Source organism: Macrosteles quadrilineatus, unplaced genomic scaffold, assembly GCF_028750875.1.
Source record: "Macrosteles quadrilineatus isolate MER2022 unplaced genomic scaffold, UCM_ALF_1.0 Scaffold_1__1_contigs__length_201487025, whole genome shotgun sequence".
Taxonomy (NCBI): Eukaryota; Metazoa; Arthropoda; class Insecta; order Hemiptera; family Cicadellidae; genus Macrosteles; species Macrosteles quadrilineatus.
Genome location: NW_026542594.1, coordinates 193,995,200 through 194,008,564, shown reverse-complemented (window position 1 = coordinate 194,008,564; position 13,365 = coordinate 193,995,200). Strand labels below are relative to the sequence as shown.

At 35.4% G+C, this 13,365-nt stretch overlaps 2 protein-coding genes across 2 annotated transcripts in view; one reads left to right on the top strand and one right to left on the bottom strand.

The window, feature by feature from the left end:
* Positions 1-4,294: 4,294 nt before the first annotated feature.
* Positions 4,295-8,624, bottom strand: LOC128993189 (ATP synthase subunit e, mitochondrial). The gene is made up of 3 exons (XM_054416953.1): positions 8,456-8,624; positions 6,180-6,336; positions 4,295-4,413 (listed from the first exon to the last, which is right to left on the bottom strand). The coding sequence occupies exons 1-3, from the start codon at positions 8,501-8,503 to the stop codon at positions 4,370-4,372; spliced, it is 249 nt and encodes an 82-aa protein (XP_054272928.1). The 5' UTR covers positions 8,504-8,624; the 3' UTR covers positions 4,295-4,369.
* A 1,483-nt stretch (positions 8,625-10,107) lies between these two features.
* The window catches only part of LOC128993097 (glycerol-3-phosphate acyltransferase 3), a 30,113-nt gene continuing 26,855 nt past the window's right edge, over positions 10,108-13,365 (top strand). The window contains exon 1 of the mRNA XM_054416857.1: positions 10,108-10,560. Within this exon, the coding sequence (XP_054272832.1) occupies positions 10,408-10,560 (153 nt within the window). The 5' untranslated portion in view covers positions 10,108-10,407. The remainder of the gene's footprint in view (positions 10,561-13,365) is intronic.

The following is a 13,365-nucleotide window of genomic DNA, read 5'->3' as shown; positions in this document are numbered from 1 at the left end:
AACAGGATTTTAGACACAGCTCTTGTCAAATATAGCAACGTCTTAGAGCTAATTTATTTGTTTAGGTGAACTTAATGGTGCAAATATAAATTGAATTATTTTTATTATTTAAGGCGAAGAACATTTTTGGTGCATCTAATAAATAAGACGCGTAAAGACACGTGTATACTACTATGCTTGAGTATGCTACTATAAAGTTGAAAATTACTGTAAAAGAAAACATTAATTTACAAGGATAAATACTCAACTCATTAGGGGACATATGTACGTTTTCCTGTTATGAGAAAGATGGATGCTCTTTAATAATCACTCGAAGAATCGATGTGTCATGAGTGCTCCTGGCTCAAAAATCTTATACATTTCCTCCCAATGCGACTGCATTCCTATGAACGCAGTGATCACCCTGGTCGTCAACCCCAAGCGTAGACAACCCTGACAATCGCTCTCTCTCCCTCCCTCACACTCTCTTTCTCCCGCCCCCACCGTTGGCAAATCTCCGCACCAAGAGGTGGCCGACGGCATCCCCCCCATCTACCTGACACCCGTTGGCAAAACTCCGGTTCCCAGCAAATCCAAAACCAAGTGAGATTAATAACCGTGTGGCTTTGGCTTACACATCGGGTTTGATTTATCACGAGTACTAATATGTAACTGTAAATTAAATTAAATATTTAGCCATCATCCAGGTCGGGAACCGGAGATTCTGGTTGTATCAAGTTGTACTTGAATTTTGATTACAGGGAAAAGACCGTGAATCAGAGTGTTGTACAGGACTGGAAAACTTATCTTTCTATATAAATAAAATTAGAGTTTTATAAATCACCTCAATTTTAGGAATATTTTATTGCCAGAATATCCATATAGCGTTCGTAACCTGCTTAACGAATTGTCAGCGTCTTTCTCGATAAAACGGATCCCCTCTCCCTCCCTTTAGAAACATCACAGCTCCTTTGATGAAAATGAAATGGAAACAAAAACAACGCTTGCGCCAACAATCGTCTGCTCCGTACACTTCTGTCTGCTGTGCGCTATGTTACAACAGATTTAAGATACAACAGCTGGGGAATGATGACGATATAATGCTTAGTACACTGTGATTGAGTGATAACCATGGTAACTTTAGTAAGGCTGTGATTGGTGGATTGGCCAATGAGTGGGCCTAAATATGGCGACTTGTTGAATTCTTGTATGAATTGAAGAGAACCCTATTAAAGAACAGAAGAACAAAGAAATAGAATAACAAGATTGTTCTCGTTACCTACATTCTTTTTTAAGAGTGTTTTAATTATCTCTAAATATAATTTTACACTTTTTTATTACTTACCTATCAATTCCTATGCTGTGATACAGCACCTATCGGTAGTCTATCTTTCTATCATGAGCAGTACCTGATAACAATTTCTAAAGGTTCCTTTAATATTTACGTTATTTATAGCAATGCAATGTTTGGCTAGTGATTAGTTGAGTTTGAGTTAGCTACAATTTTAAACGTTGCCGTTTGTACAACTGAACCAAGATAAATGATTTGAAATTTACAATAATAATGATTGTGCAATATTGAATTTCGTTTATAAAAATGTAAATCGTGACGGTTATGGCTGTTTACAGCGTTTTAATGAGTTTGTCATCTGTTTTTATATTATATTGGATTAACCATATTTTTCATTCCCCCCTCCCTCTCCCTATTAACTCAGGTAATCGAGTATCTACACAATAGTGTAAAGTATTGTAGCCTATGCTACTTGCTACTTGATTGTATTTTAACGAGCTTTATGTCAACAAAGCGTTCTGCTTAAGTCGCGGTGTAGCTGGACGTGTCTGTACCACGCGTTATCTTTTATCTATCACAGCAGTTGAGCCATCCCGTGCGCTCCCTCTTAGATATCACGTCTTGCTAATCTTAAACAATAACTTTCTACACGAATCCTAAACGATCCTAAAATCCTATTTTAACTAATTTAATACAATAATATAACTATTGTCATTAATTAATCCACTTTCTATCTGGCGACTTCGTAATGTATTTTGGATTGTTGTCACGTTGAACACTGTTGCAATTAACTTTAGCCCCCCCCCCCATTTGAATTTTTTGAGCCCCCCCCCCAAGAATTTCAATGACGCAGTCTGCGTCACGGCCCCCCCTTGAGGGCACCCCTGAAATAAATTATACACAAACATTAAACAATAAAAGATAATTTACTCGTAACAAAATGAGGCTTAAATACGATCGTCATGAGACTCTTTCTAATTAAACGAAAATAAATCACGGAATTCTCGATTTGTACCTACAGTGAACGGCATTCATGTTAAAGATGAGTTAAATTGTAGTGTTTAAGATTTGCCAACGCCTTCACTAAACGTACCGCCAACCGCAACACAGTAGTGTAAGCGTTCAAGTTTTAAACATTTGGAAGGAACCACTAATACCAGTCTAGAATGACAGCATTCCACTGAAACATGCAACACCTTCTCTTTTACCAATTGTAACCATTGTAACTAATGACAGACACTGTAAAACCCATATTAGTCAATACCGTAAACAATATTGCAGGTCCAGAGCTATTGGCATGAATTTCAATAAAAATGGAATACTTAAATATCCACCATGGTCCAAAGATTTCACAAGAAAGGGGCTACAGGGGTCCACCAGGAAAAAAAGTGTAATTTAAAAGCCTAAAAACACTTATATGAGCTCTAAAATATGCTCAAGCTAATAGTATTTATGTTAGCTAATAAAATAAAAAATATTTCGGGGGATTATATCCCTCCCCCCCCTGGGACCACCACTGAATATCCCAATGTCAATGATAATAATTCTCCTGTCATGCCACTAGTTATAAAGTTACAGATCAAACTAGACCCCCATTAAGTGCATAATGAAATACTTTTGTCCAAAATATATATTTTTTCATTAAAATCTTTTTTCTTCTTTTTCTATTAAAATATTCTTAGTACATTGGTTAAAGATATAATTGAATAAAATAACATTTATACGAATGATTAATGATGTTTTAGACAGCCAGCTATAAAAATAACTGTCTTATAATCGGGGGGATATATCCGCCTACCGTCGGCTATGTACAAATGCTAGCGGATATAGCCACATATAGTCCTGGAAGGGTTAAAATGATTCTCATGTCCAGTGGTTGTACCGAGTTTTGTAGCTCTTATCTTTTAAATGTTCAGCCTTTTAGGGACCTTTCATCAACCCTGTATTTTATCAACAGAAACCTTGTTTAGTCAGGATCAGTGATCATGTTTGCAGCTCCAAATACTGACAGTTGCCATCACTGAAACGCTAAATGTCTTCACGGTGAAACATTGTGTTCGTTTATCGTCATGTGTAAATATTTTTCATTTGAGTAAAAATGGGTTTTCTTTTCTCAATTATAAAAAACTAGCAGAGTACCCGTACTTCGTACGGGGTTGACATATAAGTATAAAATGCTTAGTACAGTTATACTCAAGCTTTGCAATTACAATGAGGGAGGACACAGTTTGATAAAATTTGCTTCTTTAAATTTACAGTATGCTATAGTATTACACATCTACCATAGCCATGATCTACCACTTCACCTAAACAATAGAGAAAAATAAATTATGAAAAATTTGTAGAATATCACAAATTAAAAACATAATTATAACTGTAAACAATCCTACTTTGACAGTTCACATTGCTTATCTCAGTTTTTTGTTTCTGCTTAGTTCAAATTAGCCGTTTTTATACATGCAAAAAATATAGTGCTGCACCCTGTTGGTAAATCTTACAACTTTTTAATGCTTTTGCACATCATAGAACCAACTTTTTTATTTGAAACAGCTGACTGACTTCTTCAATTCCCTTTAAATATGAATACTCATAAGGTTAACATGGGGAACTACAGAGCCACTTGGCGGAGCCTGAAAGGATCTTTGAGATAAGAATATGCCCATATGTTAATTGGGAATGTCAGCTATCATCATGCCAAATTTCAGCTCAATCACAATCAAACACACAAACTTTCACATTTATAATATTAGTAGGCTATGATTATAAACTGTAGGAATGTTTTAATTTGTTGCTGTTTTCTGCTAATTTTTCGGCTTAATAGATTTACGTCATGTCGGATCACCTGAAGTCCCACTTAATCCGACTTGAGAAGGTTGTAGTGTAAATATTACAACATATAAATAAATAAACATATAAAATAAATATTATACATTGAACGTGTGTTCAGGATTGTTACTACATACATTTTTATACTCGATATTGACTAAAAATATTGTCATTAAAAGGTTCACACTAACAAATAAATTATAAACACAGAATGACTTTATTAACAACACATTTTATAATTGCTACAATATGGGATGAGATGAATGTAAAAGTTTAGTTGCCGCCTCTACCCATCTTCTCCAACTCTTGTATTTCACCTGAAACACAACATTAACACCACATTCAATACTCACAAAGGTTTATATGGTCATAGATAAATGTAGCCTCTGTTCTGGAAAAATGTGTTTTTCGTTAAGCTTTACATGAAATTTTAATTTTTTAACATTTGTCTTACAGATAGCCAAGCAGTAAAAAAAGTTGTACGAAAATGTAAATAAATGAATTATTTTGTAACACATGCCTAAAACAAATCATCTATAGTAGAGTAGTAAATTACTGTATATTTTGTATTTAAATGTGGATACCTGATTAGTGCAATGTAACAATATATCGTTGTCTGCATTTCATCCAAGCGCTAAGCGACAATATATCGTACCGGAGCGAATTAGAAAAAAATATTTTAGTATCTAAAGGGTTAAACACCTTCACACAGACATCACTGTCAATAGGAAACAGATTAAAAAAAGGTTAGTTGACTTCCCACAAATATCTAATCACAGAACACAATGTACATTGGGTAAATGTAGGCTATGTACAGTCCAATTACCAGGATAGATTGGGACCAGACTCCATTTGGATAGTAAAAAAAGTTAGATAGTTTGATTTTTCTAGATGAAAGTAAACAAGACCAATAGGAAAATGTAGCCAATAGGAAAATAGAAAATGTGACGGGTTGTGTCTTCGTAGAAGGCTGGTTCACATGCCCTCAGTCGCTTGCCAGCAGTCTAAACATAGACAGTTCCTGAGTTAGAGTTTTGATCACGACGCTGGTGGAAGAGGTTGAAGGGGTTTTCGGGGGCTTTTTACTTACATTCCACCGTCAAATTAGTAACAAGAGTTTGAATGGACTCAATATTGTTGATATCAATTCCAAGGCAGCATTGCAGTGGGCTCACTGTGAACCCGTCTGGAACTAAAGTCACACCCCAGCGGGGGCTGCGCTTCAAAACACTCGCTGAATGTAGTATAGTTTCAGATATTAACCACATGTTAATGCACTGTCTTTTCATTGACTATTGATACAACCAGAAATTCCACCACCAATTAAGTTGCCGACAGCTTTTTAGTAAAGGTCGTCGTAGATGATATGAGCAACCGACAGATAGTGCTGATAGATGGGATGTCTACTTCAGTATCCAATAGTCAATGGTCTTTTGTAGCGTCATCATGGCTTACTTTGAAAAGTCTATTTGAATCAATTTTTACAAAATTGAGTAAATATTTGAATGAATTTTATGAAGTTATTTAAAGGAATTTAAGAATAAAGAGATTTTTTAATGGGTTGTGTTGCGGTTAGAAGGTTGATAGAACTTGTGTTTACGAGCAGTTTTAATAACGGCTTAGCCCAACAAGATAAATTAATACTTCAATACTTATCATTGAAATGGCAACCATACAAAGTAGATATTTTAAGCAAAGTATGAATGTACATGAGTGTAGGATGAGTCGCGATCTTGTAGTCTTGTTAGTGACTAAGGCCGACATATTCCTTAGACACAGCTGTTAATCAATAGCCCATACAGCTAATGTCAACTAAGGGACCTACAGTTTATAGTGGAATCCTAACCACATTTTTCCTTGGTATTAATGAATTGTTCTAATTATCAGGATAGTACCGTACTGTGGATAGTCGTAGTACTCACTAGTGACACTAATCCACACCAGAGAGTATCGCATCCAAAGTGCATGCCTATAAATATCCACAATTCGTGACCTCCTAGTAGCTGGATTACAGGACAACGCCACTGTCCCACTATAGACTATTAAACTCATTTCAATCTAGAATAAAACTGAGGCTACTTACGAGCTGCGGCCATTTGCTTTTCGTGGGCGATCCTGGCATCTCTCTCAGCCTTCTCCCTCAGCTTAACGTCCTTAACGCTCAGTTCATACTTTTCATATCTGCTTTGCCAAAATGCACCATAAGCTATGCCGGCTAACAGGAAACTCCATCGTCCGAACTAGAAATAGGTACATAAATTTAGATTTACATTGGAATAAGAATTAAACACAATGAACATAAAAAAAGAGTTCACCAGTTACTTCCAATCATTATTGTAAAATTGATCTAAAATAAATAATTTATAGTGAAAATAAATTTGTATTGCACATCCTATTGAATTTTAGCATTGCACAACCGGTATACATATACATAGGTACCATAGAAAACATGATTTTAAAAAAACAATAGTTTTTTAAAAATACCTAACAAAAATGTTTAAAAAATCACTCACACACTCAGTCAGCAAATATGCAAGTGCCAAAACAGTCCTGAGACACAACAGCCAAGGCCATATGCTCAAAGTACGATTTTTTGAGTGCCGCCACAAACTGGGGACGACTATCAAGCATTTTAATGGATAAAAGTAGATTGTTCCGAAGACGGCAGACAGTTACAACAAAGGTTACACTTGTACTCATGTGTTGTAACTCATATGTTGTAGTATGATGGGGTATGCACAACGTGAAAGATGCAGTGTGTAAACTCACAGAACTACATTTGGCTACAAAGTTGAAGTCAAAATATTTTGGAAATGCTAACAAGGCGATTTTAAGTAGGCCTTTGACTGTTTAACTTAAATATTTTTTATTCAATGTGAAAAGGTGTGATGTTATGTGTAAGAATTTTAAAAGTTAAAATTAGGTAGGTTCCTAGAAACACGAGAGTGAGGTAGCCTACTATGAATCCTCCAACTGACTATCAGCGAAAACACATCTATTTATTTTTAAATTTGCAAGCGCCTGGAGGAAAACTTGGTGAAGTCACCTTTCCAGGATTTTATTTGGGTTGGAAACACGAGTTTTAAGTTTATTTCCTGAGCTACGGGGCCGATGTACCGAATAGGCACGTGCCTAGGGCGCGATGAAATTGGCTTTTTGGGGGGCGCAAGAAAATTGGAAAATAAATAAAATGGTGGTTGTTTGCATGCAATGGCGGTAAACTTCTGGTAATCCCTCACGGCCGTGTGGACATCTTAGTCGTCTCCCGCGATTGTGGAAAGAAGTTAATCATATCCCTACGTCGTGTGAAGATCATCATCGTCTTCCGCGATCGCGGCTGATTTCTGACTATTTCCCGCAGTAAAGTATACATTATCATCGTCTTCTGCGATCGGGGCAAAATTCTGATCATTATTACAACATCTCCTGCAGCCATGTAGACATAATAATCGTCTCCCTCGATTACGTCAAAATGGTAATCATCTCCCAAGGTCGTGTGGGGATCATTATCGTCTTCAGTGAATGAGGCAAAATTCTGATCATCCCTCGCGGCCATGAAGACATCATTATATCGTCTCTCACGGTCGGTCGTGTGGACATTATCATCATTTTCAACATTATCATCATTTTGACGTGATCACGGTAAAATTCTGATCATCCCTCATGGCACTGAAGACATCATTATGCTGTATCTATATCCTCTCCCGCGGTCGTGTAGACATAATTATCGAGTCCCGGGATCGCGGCAGAATGGTTATCACAGATACGTCACTGTTATGCGCGATCGTGGTAAATTGAAAATTCCAGGGAGAAATACAAAATTCACGCATATTTCCCAGTAAAAAAAAAACTCCAGCATAAGTCCCGGTTTTCCCGACCGTTGGACACCCTGAATTAAAGGGGCGCTGCTATTAGTTTTGCCTAGGGCACTGACAGGGTCAAAAACGGGCTTGATATCATCTTAAGTAGCCTAACTGTAAGCCTCCTGGTAGCCCTGAGGATTACACGGATAGGTTAGGCTTCTATAATCTTTTATTTATGGTTTTCCTTGGCTGCACTTTACTTTAGGTCCTACACTCATTCGAATGCAATGAAACAATCGAATAAACGATATTTTCATTCCAATGAGTGTAGGACCTAAAGTAAAGTGCAGCCAAGGATACCCTCAATCAATACAGCTTTTTCGATTGGTTTTAAAATGGGTTTTAATTAAAAATGTGGAATGTTAAAAAAGGAAATGTTCATGTTCATGTTCGTAAAAGTAGTAGGCCCTAACTTAGGTCTAAGCTGTTAAAATGATGTCTGCAAGGGTCTATGTTAATCCCAATTTCTTTTAATGGAATTTAATTATTCACTTACCCTAATGAGCGGAGAAACGTCAACTGCAGGTTTAAACACAGTAGGCATGATTTATTAAATAGTTATAATGAGAAAAATTAATAATATTGATTTGATTTGAAGGACGAATATAAACGAGAAAGGTTACGACAGACTTCTGGGAGCAGTCATGGGCAAAGAAAAAGAGAGTAAGCCCTCTGGTTCACTTTTCACACACAGATGAGAGCAGAAACTTGTTTACAGCTGACTCTGGATTACACCATGCAGCTAAGAAATCCTTAATTTTTTCTATTTTATTTTATTTTATTTCCCAACGGCATAGCCACTTTAACATGAAAAAAAAAACATTCACAGATGACAGAATTAAATAGTAAATAGTTGTAACAAATAGTGAACAGTAACAAATAAATAGTAACAATATAAATATTTGTTATGAAACAGTAATGAAGTGCATGATTGAGATCAAACAATGCAGTGTAAAATTATTCTACAATTAATATGAACATGGATTGATGTAAGTCTGTAGGACTACAATATTTCATTTATAATTATTGTTATTACAACATTCATGAATCAGATTTTGTGTTGAGCATGAAAGCATGCGTGATTTTATTAATTAAGTTATTTTATATTTAATTAGAGTCATTTTATCTATGGGTTTATCCATGGCCGCCTGAGTTAAAGGTGACCGTGGTTTATCTATGCTACAAGATTGGAAATAACATTTTAAATATACCTACTTCATATTACTTTGATATTAATTCATATTTGGGAGAAAGAAAACAGTTGGTTTCCATACCTAATGTTGATGGATCTGGTTATATGGGACAAAGTGCTTCTAAAAAATCCTTGTCCCGAGGGTCCGTCCTGGGGCCAACGCTGTTTCTCATTTTCATTAACAGCCTTCCTCAGTGTGTCAGCTCGTCAAAGACTTGCCTATTTGCCGTTGATACGTCCCTTACCCTTTCCAGCCCACCTATGGAATCATTGGAGCTAATGGCATTTCTAGAATCGAACAGTCTTCTGCAATGGTGCTATGAAAACCAGCTGATTTTGAACGTGTAGAATACTCAAATGTTTAACTTCGATGTAAAGTTTCCACTGCCCACTGGGGTTTTTGTTCTACGAACTCTGAAACAAAAGGCTGGCAATGAGGTGCTTCTGTCCGCATACTATGGCATAGTATTCCCATATCTATCATATGCTGTATCGTCTGGGGAAGTGAAATTCAAAGTAATTGGCCATTGTTTCGTCTAAAAAAAGACCCTAAGAGTAATCTTCTTTCTCTCAAAAACAATCGTGTAGAGAAATCTTTAGGCAGTAAAACATTAACATTTCCTTCTCTGTACATATTGGAGCAAAGCCCGCGGGTACAGCTAGTTATATATATATATATATATATATATATATATCTAACTCCGTGCTCAATCCTTACCCTATATTTATTCTATGCCCTGAGACTACAGTAGCTAATTACCCTGAAACAGAAAGAACTAACTGTCAACAGTCAGTCTGTCAGTTCAGTGTCAGTTTTCAGTTACAGTTACTGTTGGACTGTTGATTGCCGTAATAAAATCAAAATCATATCAGTTCGAGTAACAACGTAGTGATATCAGTTCAGTTGCAGTTCGTTCAGTGTCTCAGTCCGTAGTCCGTTAGTCCGTAAGTGGAGTGTGTCGTGTCTGTCAGTTCAGTTCAGCAGATGCTGTTTAGTGTTTACCGATAAAACAAATGAAACGATCAGTGGTGACTGGTGACTCGTAACGTGAGTGATTATTGAGTGGCTGTGTCAGTGATTCGATAATGTTATTTAAGCTCGTGTATTATTTTGTCACCTACGTTTACTCAGGTTGATCAAAATTTATTTGCAGCCCCTCTTGGATTTTCTCCTGATAAACTTAAGTTACACAACACAAGTTGCACAACTAGGTAGATAGTCGTAAGGTACCCCTGGGGGTGACATTTCATATATTATGACGTCTGTTGGGACGCTAAGTGCTGTGTTATTTTCTGTGTTTTTAACTCCAGTATTTGCATTTCTATGTGCAATCCTAGTGTGTGCATCAGTTACCAAATCATTTGGGATTCGAAGAGCCTACGTAAATGTACTGGTCAGAATCTTTGAGGTTAGTATTTTTTGTGGTAGGTAAGTTAGCCTATAATAGCCTACTAAGAAGTTATATTAAAAGATTTTCTTAGTTAGGTTAGGTTAGCCTTACCTAACTAACCAAACGATATATCGATTGATTTTCATTCGGTTGTTTGTGCTAACAGATACACCCCATTATCCTAAATTTGTGCGAGCCTTATTAACTAATTGATGGTTTTTGCTTGGTTTCCCTAAGTTAGTTTTGTTTACAAAATCGCAGAGGATACGCGTCCGGTAACCAGACGTGGATTAGGCGTCCGGCAGTTAGGTACTGTCATAACCTAACCTAACCAACCAAACTTGCTGATAATAAGAAAAATTAAATGAAGGTTCAATTCTCTTCATAACATAGAATTAGGTATAAATGCCAAAAATTTTAACAAAAGATGTAAACTTACAGCTAAGAAGAAATTACATTCAAAGTAAAATCCGTGACAAAAAGTTAAAGAAACCGATGGGTTTCGAACCAGGGACCTCTTGGATATCAGCCGGGCACTCTATCCACTACACCACGAACAACGCTGGCCGAACATCGTATCGTTGTGGTAATGGCGTTCCGGGACCCCACAACCCGGTGATGTCACTACCGGACGCCTAATCCACGTCTGGTTACCGGACGCGTATCCACTGTGTTATAAAATAGGTACCGGTAGTCCTACTATTGTTTTTGGTTAAATATTGATGGTTCCATTTATCCTACTAAACGTGAATAAAAACGTAGGCCTAAACAAAAGCAATAAATTATATAGTTAAATGTATAATTAAATTTAAAAGTTCAACAAGGCCAATATATAATAAATTATTTTATTTTTTTTTTATTTATTTTTTTTTTTTTCATACCAATGGAAACATAGTTTCTGAAAGCGCTTGTGGATTAAAATAATTTATTATATATTGGCCTTGTTGAACTTTTAAAATTAATTAGGTATACATTTCACTATTCATTGCCAATATCTCCAATATAAGTTATAATAAATTATATATTGATCCGAAACAAAATTGATTTCTATTGATTTTACATCCGGTAACATATTGCAGCTTCTCTGCGGAATTATTTAACTTGCTTTAATTTGTATTACTGTATTTGTCTTTTTCAGCAATTGACCAGCAGAGATTAAAGAATAAGTTAATTGTATGTATCGATGTTGATTCGGTTTTATAGTCTATAGGCTACGGTATTCCTTCTAAAATATTAAGTTAGGCCTAACTTAATTTATTTCAGATGAAAACATGGAATTGAGCCATGATCCATTTTCATTTTTATTCATGTTTAAATGTAAAAAAAAATGAATTAAGTTATGATCTGTTTACATTGTTATTGGTGTTTAATAAATGAGACTATCAATATTTAACTTAGGCCTACCCTAAAAACAAAATGTAGCCTAAGTTATTTTATGAACTTTAACAAAACAAACAATAACTAAAACAGCAATCAATTAAACTTAAGTATGAACAAATCAGAAATAAAAAAGTTAGGTAAACAAAACAACTATACAAATAAAACCTACAATCCAGAGAATTATTTGGTACAAGTTAATTGTCTTTAGAAAATGGAAATAACTTATGGCTCCTGACAAAATTTCAGCTCAACTGGTCCCAGTAGTCTTATTTTATTTATTTATTCCAACGGGAAACCCATTACATTGAAACATTACCAAGAAATAACAATAAAAATCAAAGCAAGATGTGATACAAATAGGTACTACAAATAATCAACAACAACAACAGCAGCAACGTATGAATACAATAGTCTAAGTTCAACAGCAAAAAATGTGTACTATGAACATGTAACAATATAACATCACCATATACCATTTATCAAACCATTAACCTTTCACGTGGCGCATTGGTTTTTAAAACGGGAGAGGGCGCACCCGGAGGTTACTTCCGGGTCAATAAAAACAAACATTTATGAAGTAAAATTTGTATTTTAGTATACAAATTAAGTTTTATTTTTAATTTTTAACATCAAAAATATGTTTAGTGAACTCTTAATTGTACAATAATTTAATTTAGAATTTATAAATATAAAATTAAACTATTATTCTATCAAATTTTCTAACATAAAAGTATATGAAGAAATCTTTTACAAGAATATATTCAACAAGTTAATTTAAATTTTACCACAATGTTCTATAATGTGGTTTTAATTAATAACACTCTCAATACCTGATGTTTTAAGTAATTTAAGACAATGGGTATCTTAATAATAAATGGCTCTGTACATATGTCGTTCGTGAATCTCCCTTTCAGCATGGCTAAGAGTGTTGCAATTCAAAATTTAACTTCTTCTGTCATCTTGTAAAAACTATATATTTACTAAATAATGACATGAATCGTAAAAAACTAATTATTTACAGTAATAGTTTACACGCAATAATCAACGCACACACTAAACTTAGAGGTCGCATCACGGAAGTTGCCTCCAGGCTGTACGAGAATCGGCAGAGCGCACACGGAAGTTACTTCCAGCCTCTTACAAAACTGAACAAAACCAACAAATATAAAATAGTAGGGGTGAGTTTTGACCTTCACTCTATTCTAGGAATGAGGTGCGTGAGGTACAGTGACAGTCAAACTGCCGATACCACTCAAAATAATATAATCACGAAAAATAAAACATCCCCGGAGGTTACTTCCGTGATGCGACCTCTGGAAGGTTTACAACAAATAAATATTTTCAGAATTACAATAACAATGTATATAGTATATAGGTCTTAATGTGGATCACAATGTGACATACCGTACTGTACCATAGTCATAAACATCAAAAATTTCATCT